We start from the raw sequence: 13,164 nt of genomic DNA on the forward strand, positions 1-13,164 counted from the left end.
GAGTTGGGGAGAGGGATGGAGTCAGTGGCTGGGGAACGGAGTTTGTGGCAGGGACCGAAAACAATGGCTTCGGTCTTCTCGATATTCAATGGGAGAAAATTTCTGCTCATCCAGAACTGGATGTGGGACAAGCAGTCTGACCATTTCGAGACCGTGGAGGGGTCGGGAGAAGTGGGGGTGAGGTAGAGCTGGGTGTCATCAGCGTACATGTGGAAACTGACGCTGTGTTTCCGGATGATGTCGCCAAGGGGCAGCAATTAGATGAGAAATAGGAGGGGGTCAAGGGTAGATCCTGGGGGGACACCAGAGGTAACGATGGGGGGGGGGGGGCGGGAAGAGAAGCCATTGCAGGTGATTCTCTGGCTATGATTAGATAGATAATATAGAAACAATAAGATAGTGCAGCGCACAGCAGCTTAAGACACCCGTGAGCAAATGTTGGAGCATATAAAATTCTGATGGGATTGGACAGGTTAGATGCAGGAAGAATGTTCCCGATGTTGGGGAAGTCCAGAACCAGGGGTCACAGTCTAAGGATAAGGGGGTAAGCCATTTAGGACCGAGATGAGGAGAAACTTCTTCACTCAGAGAATTGTGAACCTGTGGAATTCTCTACCACAGAAAGTTGTTGAGGCCAGTTCGTTGGACATATTCAAGAGGGAGTTAGATGTGGACCTTACGGCTAAAGGGGTCAAGGGGTATGGGGAGAAAGCAGGAAAGGGGTACTGAAGTTCAATGATCAGCCATGATCATACTGAATGGCGCTGCAGGCTCGAAGGGCTGAATGGCCTACTCCTATTTCTATTTTTCTATGTTTCATATTAAAGCAGGGCGTGTGAAATTCACCACGCGACATCGATGTCGTGACATCGCCCTGTCCAGTTGCAGAACAAACGGCGAAAGAGAAAGCTCACAGCATTGCGGGCTGTTCTACTGTGAGCAGCACCATGGGCTTACTGAAACTGAGCAAGTCAAGTTCTACTTTAATAGCACGAGAATCCAGAATCCTTGCTGCCAATTCCATGCGATTTTCCCTGAAAATGAAAAAACCGTGACCTTACTTACCAGGGTGGATTTCAAGAGGAATTTGCAACCCCAATGGGTTTGTTCACTCGGAGGGCACAGCGGGAGATTTCCAGCGTGTGTCAATGACGACCCTTTCTTTACCGCACGTGCATATCGAGGGAGGACATCTTTTTTTAAAATTCCGTGACCTTTTTTTTTTATCATAAAAGACAGATCGAGTCGATAACTGGACAAAAGACCTCGCAAAGTCTCCTGTGGTGGGCCTCCGATTTGCTGAATCTCTCCGGGCCCGTTTCTGGTTGGGGCGGATATCACCTCTTTACAAAAGGCAGGTATATCTATTTTTTATTTATGCGTTCACGGGATGTGGGCGTCGCTGGCAAGGCCCAGCATTTATTGCCCACCCCTAACTGCCCCTTGAGAAGGTGGTGGTGAGCCGCCTTCTTCTTGAACCGCTGCAGTCCCGTGTGGTGAAGGTGCTCTCACACAGCGCTGACTTTTGTCGTCGCGGTTTGGTACGACCAAGTGTCTCGCTGGGCCATTTCAGAGCGCAGTTAAGAGTCAACCGCATTGCTGTGGGGTCTGGAGTCACATATAGGCCCAGACCGGGTAAGGGCGGCAGGTTTCATTCCCTAAAGGGCATTAGTGAACCCGATGGGTTTTTACGACAATCCGGTATTTTATGCTCACCCTTACTGATACTAGCTTTTTAATTCCAGATATTGGCCCAGAAATCCCGGTCGGCTGTTTCCCACGGGTGATCGGGTAAAAAAAAACTATTAAAAGCAGTGCACCGACCTGTTCCTGCTGCGCCCCACGCGAGTTCCCGGTCCTGAGGCCCACTGACTGCGCGTCGCAGCGCATGCACGTCGGCACATGCGCAGGGCTGGAGCTGCAGTCACATGGCCCTGGGCAGCCAATCAGGTAAATTATGTTCTCATTCATAATAATGGGAACTCCATAAGTTGGAGAACCCATTATTGTGAATGAGAAACCCCCAAACACACAAACCATTATTAATAGAAAAAATACACCACATGTTTTTATTAATTTAAAGTTATTTATGTATTATAAAAAATATATATTTTTCCGATTTTTAAAAAAGGTTTTAAAATTATGGTTTAAAATAAAATTACCGTAGTGGGGAGGGTTTTTAACAATAACATGTGTTTTTATAAATTTTATTTTAAAATGTTTGTGTGTATTTTAAAACTCTTACGCCTGTAACAGTAGGCTAGGCACTTGCTTTTATCAGGCGCAAGAGTTTTGAGGACATTTGCTGGTCAAGATATGGGTAAATCTCACAATCTTACCCATGCTCCAGCTTGACAGATGGGAAAAGCCGGTTTTCAGCGCATACGCATTGTGCACACACCCCGTACATACACACACGCACGCTTGCACACACACACACACACACCCCCCGTACACACACCCACCCCCATACACACACCCACATCCCGTACACACACACCCCCCATACACACACATCCCCCGTACACACACACCCCCCCACCCCAGTACACACACACACACACCCCAGTACACACACACACTCCCACCCATACACTCCCACCCATACCGTGTACACACACACACCCCCACCCACACCGTGTACACACACACACTCCCCCCGTACACCCACACCCCCCCCCCGTACACACAGCCGTACACACACACACCCCGTACACACACACACCCACACCCCGTACACACACACACACCCCATACACACACCAACACCCACACCCCGTACACACACAAACACACACCCACCCCATACACACACCACCCCTGTACACACACACACACACACACACACACACCTTGTACACACACACACACACACACCTTGTACACACACACACACCCACACCCCCCGTACACACACACACACATACCCCCTGTACACACCCGGGGAGGCCGGGATTTCGGTGCAATGTTGTTAATTAACTGAATTTAAATTCCCCAGCTGCCGTGGAGGGATTCGAACTCGTGTGTCCGGATCATTAGTCCAGGCCTCTGGATTACTAGTCCAGTAACAAAACCATTGTGCTACCATACTGCTGGAAATTCAGGGTCAGAGTGATCGCCTGGACTAATTTCGATCGCCTGGATGGGTCGGAGGGTAATTTCTCAGATTTCCCCCCCCCGCCCCACAGATTGGCCTAGGTTTTTTTTTTAATATAAACACTTTTTTCGCCTCTTGCAGGAGATACATGGCTTTGGGTGGGATGGAATGTGTATATAGTGATACACAAGGTATCCCAATTGTGAGAGACAAGTTCGTTGGACTAGAGGGCCTTCAGTTCTCCATCATCCTTCACACGCTCGTCCGTACATTCGTAAACTTTTTCAGCAAATGATGAAGCCCAATTGGTGCGGAGATCAAGTTTGCCACTAACCTTTCTTCCTCATATACATGTGATGGACCTTCCTGTCTCCATACTTCGGTTGTCGAATCCCACAGTTTGACAAGGAGTTCCTGGCATGGTCTGGGTTCATTCCGAAATTCAGGTGGTGGCTCGGGTGGGTCATTGCAAGCTAAAGGCAAGGCATGTACGGTGAGAATTAACCATTCTACACATTACTGAACAGAAAGCCAAAGATGCGATAATATCTTACCTACACGCAACTCTTTAAGTACGCCAAGAAAAGGCTAAATTTTCCCCAAAGCATTTTTTTGGCGTACTTGAAGAGTTATGCCCGATTTTTTTGGGGCCCAAATATGCCTCTCTCTTTCTAGAGAGGCCACATACGCTGGCCTAATCAGAACTGGAGTAACACTTAGCCAGCCTAAACTTCCCAAAATGACCAGAAGTGACGTAAGGTGGCTAAAAAAAAAAAACTGACTTAAAAATATCGTAACTAAGTGGTACAAATTGATTTGAGGAAACTGGGGTTTTTCAACCTTGGCCAAAAAGAGCAGCTTGCTCCAAAAAAAAAAACGGTGCAAATCACCGGGGAAATTCAGCCCAATAGCTCTAGAAACATAGAAAGTAGGTGCAGGAGTAGGCCATTCGGCCCTTCGAGCCTGCACCACCATTCAATATGATCATGGCTGATCATGCAACTTCAGTACCTCATTCCTGCTTTCTCTCCATACCCCTTGGTCCCTTCAGCTGTAAGGACCACATCTAACTCCCTTTTGAACAGAAAGCCATTGCTTTGCCCAAGACTATTTGTTTTAATCACGATTTGATGGGGAGTTTAGCGTTTACCAAGTTAAAAAGAATACCGATTTAATATTAAGAGCTTCACCTGTGGCTCAGTGGGCGGCACTCTCGCCTCTGAGTCAGAAGGTTGTGGGTTCAAGTCCCACTGCAGAGACTTGAGCCCCAAAAATCTAGGCTGTCACTCCCAGTGCAGTGCTGAGGGAGTGTTGCACTGTCGGAGGGGCAGTGCTGAGGGAGTGTCGCACTGTCGGAGGTGCTGTCAAACCGGAGTCCCATCTGCCCTCTCAGGTGGTTGTAAAAGATCCCATGGCACTATTTCGAAGTAAATGTTGGTCCCTTAGAAGATGAGAAGGGGGATTTAATAATGGGAAATGTGGAAATGGCTGAGACCTTAAACAATTATTTTGCTTCGGTCTTCACAGTGGAAGACACAAAAACCATGCCAAAAATTGCTGGTCACGGGAATGTGGGAAGGGAGCACCTTGAGATAATCACTATCACTAGGGGGGTAGTGCTGGACAGGCTAATGGGACTCAAGGTAGACAAGTCCCCTGGTCCCGATGAAATGCATCCCAGGGTATTAAAAGAGATGGCGGAAGTTATAGCAGATGCATTCGTTATAATCTACCAAAATTCTCTGGACTCTGGGGAGGTACCATCGGATTGGAAAGCAGCTAATGTAACGCCTCTGTTTAAAAAAAGGGGGCAGACAAAAGGCAGGGAACTATAGGCCGGTTAGTTTAACATCTGTAGTGGGGAAAATGCTTGAAGCTATCATTAAGGAAGAAATAGCGGGACATCTAGATAGGAATAGTGCAATCAAGCAGACGCAGCATGGATTCATGAAGGGGAAATCATGTTTAACTAATTTACTGGAATTCTTTGAGGATATAACAAGCATGGTGGATAGAGGTGTACCGATGGATGTGGTGTATTTAGATTTCCAAAAGGTGCCACACAAAAGGTTACTGCAGAAGATAAAGGTACGCGGAGTCAGAGGAAATGTATTAGCATGGATCGAGAATTGGCTGGCTAACTGAAAGCAGAGAGTCGGGATAAATGGGACCTTTTCGGGTTGGAAATCGGTGGTTAGTGGTGTGCCACAGGGATCGGTGCTGGGACCACAACTGTTTACAATATACATAGATGACACTACCTGTAAATGACACAATAAAAAAAAAATGCATACTTTTGTAGGCTAGATGATAGCAGAGAAACAGTTACAGACACCTTAGAATCATAGAAATTTACAGCACAGGAGGAAGCCATTCGGCCCATCGTGTCTGTGCCGGCTGACAAAGAGCTACCCAGCCTAATCCCACTTTCCAGCTCTTGGTCTTTGTGGTGGCTGGTGTGCAACGGCCACCACACATTAAAAAAATCCACCCACAGGCATCTTCCACCCTTCAGGATGTAGTTCGAGATCTGGAATATTAGGTCCTTTATTGAAACACCTGTGAACTCATCCGTTTTTGGCATGGAAGCAAGTCATCCTCGATACGAGGGACTGCCTATGATGATGATGAGCTCTCGGTCTGTAGCCCTGTAGGTTACGGCACTTCCAAGTGCATATTCCAAGGTTTCTGCCTCTACCACCCTTTCAGGCCGTGAGTTCCAGACCCCCATCACCCTCTGGGTAAAGAAATTTCCCCTCAAATCCCCTCTAAACCTCCTCTCAATTACTTTAAAACTAAGCCCCCTGGTTATTGATCTCTCTGCTAAGGGGTAATAGGTTCGTCCTATCCTCTCTATCTAGGCCCCTGATAATAATATACTTTGGCGGCCATGGGCAGCGTGAAGGCCCCGAGCTGCGAGGGAACATCAGCGGCAGGTCGGGGCCGTAAAAGGAGCGGCAGCCATGGACAGCGTGGCGACCACGGCAAGGTACAGCGCGAGCTGGTGCAGGAGGGCGACGGCAGCGAAGAGAACGACGCCATCAAGGTCCAGGTCGGTGATTGGAGCGTTGGGCAGGTACAGCAGGAGCGGCGAGGTCGGGGCGAAGGAGCGGCGAGCGATTGTAGAGGGACGTGATTGGGGCCCAGGGGAGGCGAGGGCCCAGGGGCAGCACGGGCCCAGCCCACACTGTGCGATATGTGAGCGGCACTAGGTCCGTGCAGCAGAGCTGGTCTCCAGTCGTCCTGGTTAACCCTTGCCACTGGACCAAGACCTCGCTCTGTCAAGCCCGTGTGGTGGCTGGTGTGCAACGGTCACCCCACGTTAAAAAAATCCACGCACAGGAATCTTCCACCCTTCAGGAAGTAGTTTTTTTTTTGGGTGGGCAAGTCATCCTTGTTTCGAGGGACCGCCGATGATGATGATGAATATTATACACCTCAATTAAATCTTCCCTCGGCCTCCTCTGTTCCAAAGAAAACAACCCCAGTCTATCCAATCTTTCCTCATAGCTAAAATTCTCCAGTCCTGGCAACCTCCTGGTAAATCTCCACTGTACCCTCTCCAGTGCCTTCCTTCACAGCTACAAATCGACAGATAGCCGACCCTGCACAGGGATGGAGCTGTTCCCAGCAGACAAGGTCACCGCTGCCCTCAACCTTCAGCATCTTTCCAGGCTAACATATGGGACAAAAGGGCAACGCAAGCCAACTCGTAGCAAGCAGCTGCGATACGCTGTGCTCGACAGAGCAAACACGCTCATTACTTTCCCGCCGGCAAAGCGACTTCAGCGGGAGAGACCGGCGTGCGTTTGCCGTATTGCCGAGAGCCCTCGGAGTCCGGGTCGTCTTTGCTGCCGTCCGTGTCACTGTCTTGGAGCAAATTGCATGGTCCGCCTAACTGGAGGGGACTTCCAGACCGTCCACGGGTTGATCAGTGACCAGGGAGACCAAATCATTCCGGTCAATACCCTGCTTTCTCAGGCAGAAACCACAATGGTTTTATTTTTCGTCGCAATTCTCTGTGCCAAGCTTATTTTATTGGCAAAAAGTCGATGACAAAGATGACTCCTTGTAGACCAATGCGGGCCTCTTCGACCGTGCCAAATTACACTCTTGGACCAGGTAGGAACGCAGGGTTCATCCAATCCAATCGTAGCCTGAGAGCCCGAGCATTTCTAGCAAGGACTCCCAAAGCAAGCGCTCTACTCGGAACTCCTACACGGCAAGCGAGCCCCAGGTGGGCAGAGGAAACGTTTCAAGGACACCCTCAAAGCCTCCCTGATAAAGTCCAACATCCCCACCAACACCTGGGAGTCCCTGGCCAAAGACTGCCCTAAGTGGAGGAAGAGCATCCGGGAGGGCGCTGAGCACCTCGAGTCTCGTCGCCGAGAGCATGCAGAAAGCAAGCGCAGGCAGCGGAAGGAGCGTGCGGCAAACCAGACTCCCCACCCACCCTTTCCTTCAACCACTGTCTGTCCCACCTGTGACAGAGACTGTAATTCCCGTATTGGGCTGTTCAGTCACCTGAGAACTCACTTTTAGAGTGGAAGCAAGTCTTCCTCGATTCCGAGGGACTGCCTATGATGATATGATGTTTGTGGGAGTTTGCTGTGCGTAAATTGCCTGCCGCGTTTCCTACATTACAACAGTGACCACACTTCAGAAAGTACTTCGTTGGCTGTAAAGCACTTTGGGAAGTCCAGTGGTCGTGAAAGGCGCTATATAAACGCAAGTCTTTCTTTTTTTTAAATCAACTGTCTCATCACATTCCAGCGCAGAATACAAATCGGCAATGGACAGGCCAGCTCCTGACCTTGAAGGTCAAACCGTTTGAGTAATTGTTAAGGATGAAGTGTTGCCGCTGAAGGAACAATAACATTGCTTCCCAACGCCATTAAAACAAACCTCGGGGTTGTTCCCAGTCCTCTGCGTCCACAGGGAAAAACAGGTTCAGCGGATGAATAAGAGAGATGCAGCAGGTTATAAACTCCCTGTAGCTTTTCCAGCGGATATTTGAGTCTCCGTTGAGACGGAATCGAGTCTCAGCTTCCTATTCCTCCCAGTAATTGGAACAGTTAGAAACTGTGTAGGTTCTCATAGTAGCTTCGCGCAAATTTCAAAGAGTTTTATCGCTCAGAGACAAGGGGGTCACCGCCTTCCGGAACAGTGAGTCACTTCGCCAAGCGCACCGAGACATTCCGTGCACAGCAAGATCCCACAGACACGCCCGCGAAACGGCATAAAAGAAAACGGCGGCATATGGTTTTCTTTTAGTGTTGCCGATTGAGGTACAGGTACAACGTCCCGAATCCCGAAAACCAGAATTGGCCAAAAAAAAAACAGACACTTGTTGAGAAAAGCGGCGTTTGACACGGAGTAGTCCGTCCGGCGTGCGATTGGTCAGAGCCTTGCCGAATGACCCTCGACCCCGGCCTGACCCACGTGCTCCCCTCGGCCCGACCCGACTCACGCGCTCTCTGGTGTTTGTCGCGATTTACAGGTGTTGCAAATATATTCCAGTTTGCACTTGTGAAACATTTCGTTATTAACCAATTTATGTAACACAAAATCAATAATGCCTTTACTTATAATGCAATGTCGCAGACATTGATGAGTGTGCGACTGCTTGGCCCAAGATTCCCTAAAGCCAGAGGCCTGTGTGTATGTGGAGACAAGGACTGTCCTTGTGAAATATTTCGTACTTTATGAGTACAGTCCTTGTGTGATATCTTATGCTTCAGCTCGGGTTGCGCTAAGCCGTTTTAATGCCTGACCCGAAATTCGGAAACGCACCCGGCCTCTGCCCCGCGGTTCGCCGGATTCGGGACATTGTAGCTGGAGTACATTTTTGGGACAGGAGATAGTTTTTTGTTATTCATTCACGGGATGTGGGTGTCGCTGGCAATGCCGGCATTTATTGCCCGTCCGTAAATCGCCCTCGAGTTGCTGGTGGTGAATTGCCTTCTTGAACCGCTGCAGTCCCGTGATACTTCTTTGTGGCGGTTTGGTACAACGGAGTGTCTCGCTGGACCATTTCAGAGGGCAGTTAAGAGTCAACCACATTGCTGTGGGTCTGGAGTCACATATAGGCCCAGACCGGGTAAGGGCGGCAGATTTCCTTCCCTAAAGGGACATCAGTGAACCAGATCGGGTTTTTAACGACAATCCGGCAGTTTCATGGTTCATGCCAGCTTTTTATTCAATTAGCTGAATTTACATTCCTCAGCTGCCGTGGTGGGATTGGAACTCGGGTCTCCCAGATTACTAGGCCAGCAAAATACCCACGATGCTAGCGTCCCGACAATGTCCTGTTTAATTGCCACTGAGATGGCTGCACAGGAGCTGCGTAGCCTAAAGGCAACATTGGTACGCCCCCCCCCCACCGCTCCCCCTAGCAGGAGATTGTCCTCGAATCCCACCGTCCCACTGCCCCCCCTCCCCAAACAAAACCGCAAATAAAAAGACTTGCATTTATATAGCGCCTTTCACAACCACCGGATGTCTCAAAGCGCTTTACAGCCAATGAAGTACATTTTGGAGTGTAGTCACTGTTGTAATGTGGGAAACACAACAGCCAACTTGCGCACAGCAAGCTCCCACAAACAGCAACGTGATAATCACCAGATAATCTGTTTTTTTATGATGTTGATTGAGGGATGAATATTGGCCGGCCCACCAGGGTGAACTCCCCCTGCTCTTCTTCAAAATAGGACCGAGGGATCTGAGAGAGCAGACAGGGCCTTGTTTTAATGTCTCATCTGAAAGACAGCATCTCCGACAGTGCGGCGCTCCCTCAGCACTGTCCCTCCGACAGTGCGGCGCTCCCTCAGCACTGCCCCTCCGACAGTGTGGCGCTCCCTCAGTACCGCCCCTCCGACAGTGCGGCGCTCCCTCAGCACTGCCCCTCCGACAGTGTGGCACTCCCTCAGTACTGCCCCTCAGACAGTGCGGCGCTCCCTCAGTACTGCCCCTCCGACAGTGCGGCACTCCCTCAGTACTGCCCCTCCGACAGTGCGGCGCTCCCTCAGTACTGCCCCTCCGACAGTGCAGCGCTCCCTCAGCACTGCCCCTCCGACAGTGCGGCACTCCCTCAGTACTGCCCCTCCGACAGTGCAGCGCTCCCTCAGCACTGCACTGGGAGAGTCAGCCTAGATTTTTGAGCTCGAATCCCTGGAGTGGGACTCGAACCCACAACCCTCTGACTCAGAGGCGAGAGTGCTGCCCACTGAGCCACAGCTGAAACATGGACTTAAGGAACGTGATCATAGGGCGATTACTGAAACTATACAGTGGGGAAAAGACAAGTTAAGGTCTAGTTACCTGGAGCAAACAGCGCTCTTTGAACTTGTAGCCGATGAGCCTATCCAAATGCATGAGACACTGATGGTAGCGGATATGGTGGGTCAATACGGGCAACATCATGGCATGCTGCAAGACACATAATAAACACTGAAAAAAGAGTTTGTGCAGCAACGAAAGGATTCCCCACCCTCCACAAACACCAGAGTTAATTTCGACCAATCGCTGCTCCCGGAGCAGAGCTTCACACATCGGGGAGTGCGTACCGAGAATCCCGGCACTGAGATCAGCCCACCACCGACCGGGGGTCCTCCTTCCATCAGCTTTAGCAACGCCGTAACTATTTGTACTGCACCGTCCCGGCACACACCCCATCCCGGCCCCCTCACCCCCCCAGCCCCCCACCACACTCCCCTCCTCCTCACCACCACCCTCCCACCCCCCCACTACAACCCCCCCCTCACCACCACCCCCCCACCCCCCCCCTCACCACCACCCCCCACCCCCACCCCCCCCTCACCACCACCCCCCACCCCCACCCCCCCCTCACCACCACCCCCCACCCCCACCCCCCCCTCACCACCACCCCCCACCCCCACCCCCCCCTCACCACCACCCCCCCACCCCCCCCCTCACCACCACCCCCCACCCCCACCCCCCCCTCACCACCACCCCCCCAACCCCCCTCACGACCACCCCCCCACCCCCCCTCACCACCACCCCCCCACCCCCTCACCCCCTCCTCACCACCACCCCCTCACCCCCCCCTCACCACCACCCCCCCATCCCCTCACCCCCCCCTCACCACCACCCCCCCCTCACCACCACTCCCTCACCACCACCCCCCCCTCCTCACCACCACCCCCCCCCTCCTCACCACCACCCCCCCCCTCCTCACCACCACCCCCCCCTCCCCTCACCACCACCCCCCCACTCCCCCCCTCACCACCACCCCCCCACTCCCCCCCTCACCACCACCCCCCCACTCCCCCCCTCACCACCACCCCCCCACTCCCCCCCTCACCACCACCCCCCCACTCCCCCCCTCACCACCACCCCCCCACTCCCCCCCTCACCACCACCCCCCCACTCCCCCCCTCACCACCACCCCCCCACTCCCCCCCTCACCACCACCCCCCCACTCCCCCCCTCACCACCACCCCCCCACTCCCCCCCTCACCACCACCCCCCCACTCCCCCCCTCACCACCACCCCCCCACTCCCCCCCTCACCACCACCCCCCCACTCCCCCCCTCACCACCACCCCCCTACCCCCCCCCTCACCACCACCCCCTCACCACCACCCCCACCTCACCACCACTCCCCTCACCACCACCCCCCACCCCTCACCACCGCCCCCCCACAAAACCACCCCCCCACCCCCCCCTCACCACCACCCCCCCACTCCCCCCCTCACAACCACCCCCCCACCCCGCCCCTCACCACCACCCCCCCACCCCGCCCCTCACCACCACCCCCCACTGAGCGTGGCGATAATGAATTTCATGATCATCATCAGAGGCAGTCCCTCGGAATCGAGGAAGATTTGCTTCCACTCTAAAAGTGAGTCCTCAGGTGGCTGAACAGTCCAATACGGGAACCACAGTCCCTGTCACAGGTGGGACAGACAGTGGTTGAGGGAAAGGGAGGGTGGGACTGGTTTGCCGCACACTCCTTCCGCTGCCTGCGTTTGATTTCTGCATGTTCTCGGCGACGAGACTCGAGGTGCTTAGCGCCCTCCCGGACGCACTTCCTCCACTCCGGATGAGAGCCTCCGTGAAGGCTCCGAGAGTAATTAGATGCTGTGCGGCTGCAACGTAGGAACGGGAGGTGGCTTTCCGGTCCCTCGAACCCGTTCCGCCGTTCGATGCGAGCGTGGCTGACCTCTGACCCAACTCCATCCACCCCGCCTTTGGCTCCGTATCCTTTTGGTGATACCCTTGTCTGGCAGAAATATACAGACCCCCAGGGACCGAAGTCGCCCCCTCCCCCGACAAGGCCCCCCCCCCCCCCAGCCACCTGAAATCTGCGGACACGGGGAGGCGCGCAACGGCCGCCGGACTCTCCGCGGAGGGGCCGCCATTTTGCAAATTGGCCCGTCATCAGCGGCAGAGCGGTGTCCGGGGACCGCTCATAGCGTGTTCCCGCCACGGCGTGTCTGCGGCGACCCCTTACCGACTGGCAGCACCCCTCCCGGGAATTGCCGCGAGGGAGCGCGCCGCCTCTGATCGGTGCCCCCGACAGCCTTTCTGTGTCGGCGCGCTCGTTGGTTAGCGCGCCGCAGCTGCTCTTAAAGGGGAGGTGACGCTGTCGGCGACGCCATCTTTTTTTTTTTTAAACCGTTGGGCCGACAGGCAGCACCGGCCCCGACAATTTCCCCCCCACCCCCCCCAGGGCTCGGCTGGGACGCCAGACACCACGCCCCGCCCCCCCACCCCCCCCACCTTGGCCCCGATTTAAAAAGATGCGGAGCTCACCGCACGCGGCTCTCCCCTTTAACGGGAGGCGAGACAACGTCGCGGCGCATCAGGGCCGCGCTGACGAGCGATCGGGGCGTCCGAGCCCGCTGCCGGTGGGCTTCCGCCGCTCAGCCGCAGCTACATCTGCCCCGAGCAAAAATAAAAAAAAAACGCCCACGTGCCGAATATCAGCCGCAACTCCGCCGCACGGGTGGCGAAAACCGGAAAGTGGGGCCCGTTTCGGGTTGTTGTAGGAGGTAGGCACCTTTAGAATATACCAGAATACTAGGCATTAGGCACCTGCTAGAT

The 13,164-nt window shown here is 53.4% G+C and overlaps 1 protein-coding gene across 1 annotated transcript in view; it reads right to left on the reverse strand.

Annotated features, from left to right (window-relative positions):
- The window catches only part of LOC139242888 (ribonuclease 3-like), a gene marked incomplete at its 3' end in the record, with an annotated part of 48,706 nt that overhangs the window by 11,181 nt on the left and 24,361 nt on the right, over positions 1-13,164 (reverse strand). Inside the window, exons 4-5 of the mRNA XM_070870533.1 lie at positions 10,418-10,525; positions 3,432-3,570 (exon numbers count right to left, since the gene is read on the reverse strand). Of these exons, the coding sequence (XP_070726634.1) occupies positions 3,432-3,570; positions 10,418-10,525 (247 nt within the window). The remainder of the gene's footprint in view (positions 1-3,431; positions 3,571-10,417; positions 10,526-13,164) is intronic.

The sequence above is a fragment of the Pristiophorus japonicus genome, unplaced genomic scaffold, assembly GCF_044704955.1.
Source record: "Pristiophorus japonicus isolate sPriJap1 unplaced genomic scaffold, sPriJap1.hap1 HAP1_SCAFFOLD_1512, whole genome shotgun sequence".
NCBI lineage: Eukaryota > Metazoa > Chordata > Chondrichthyes > Pristiophoridae > Pristiophorus > Pristiophorus japonicus.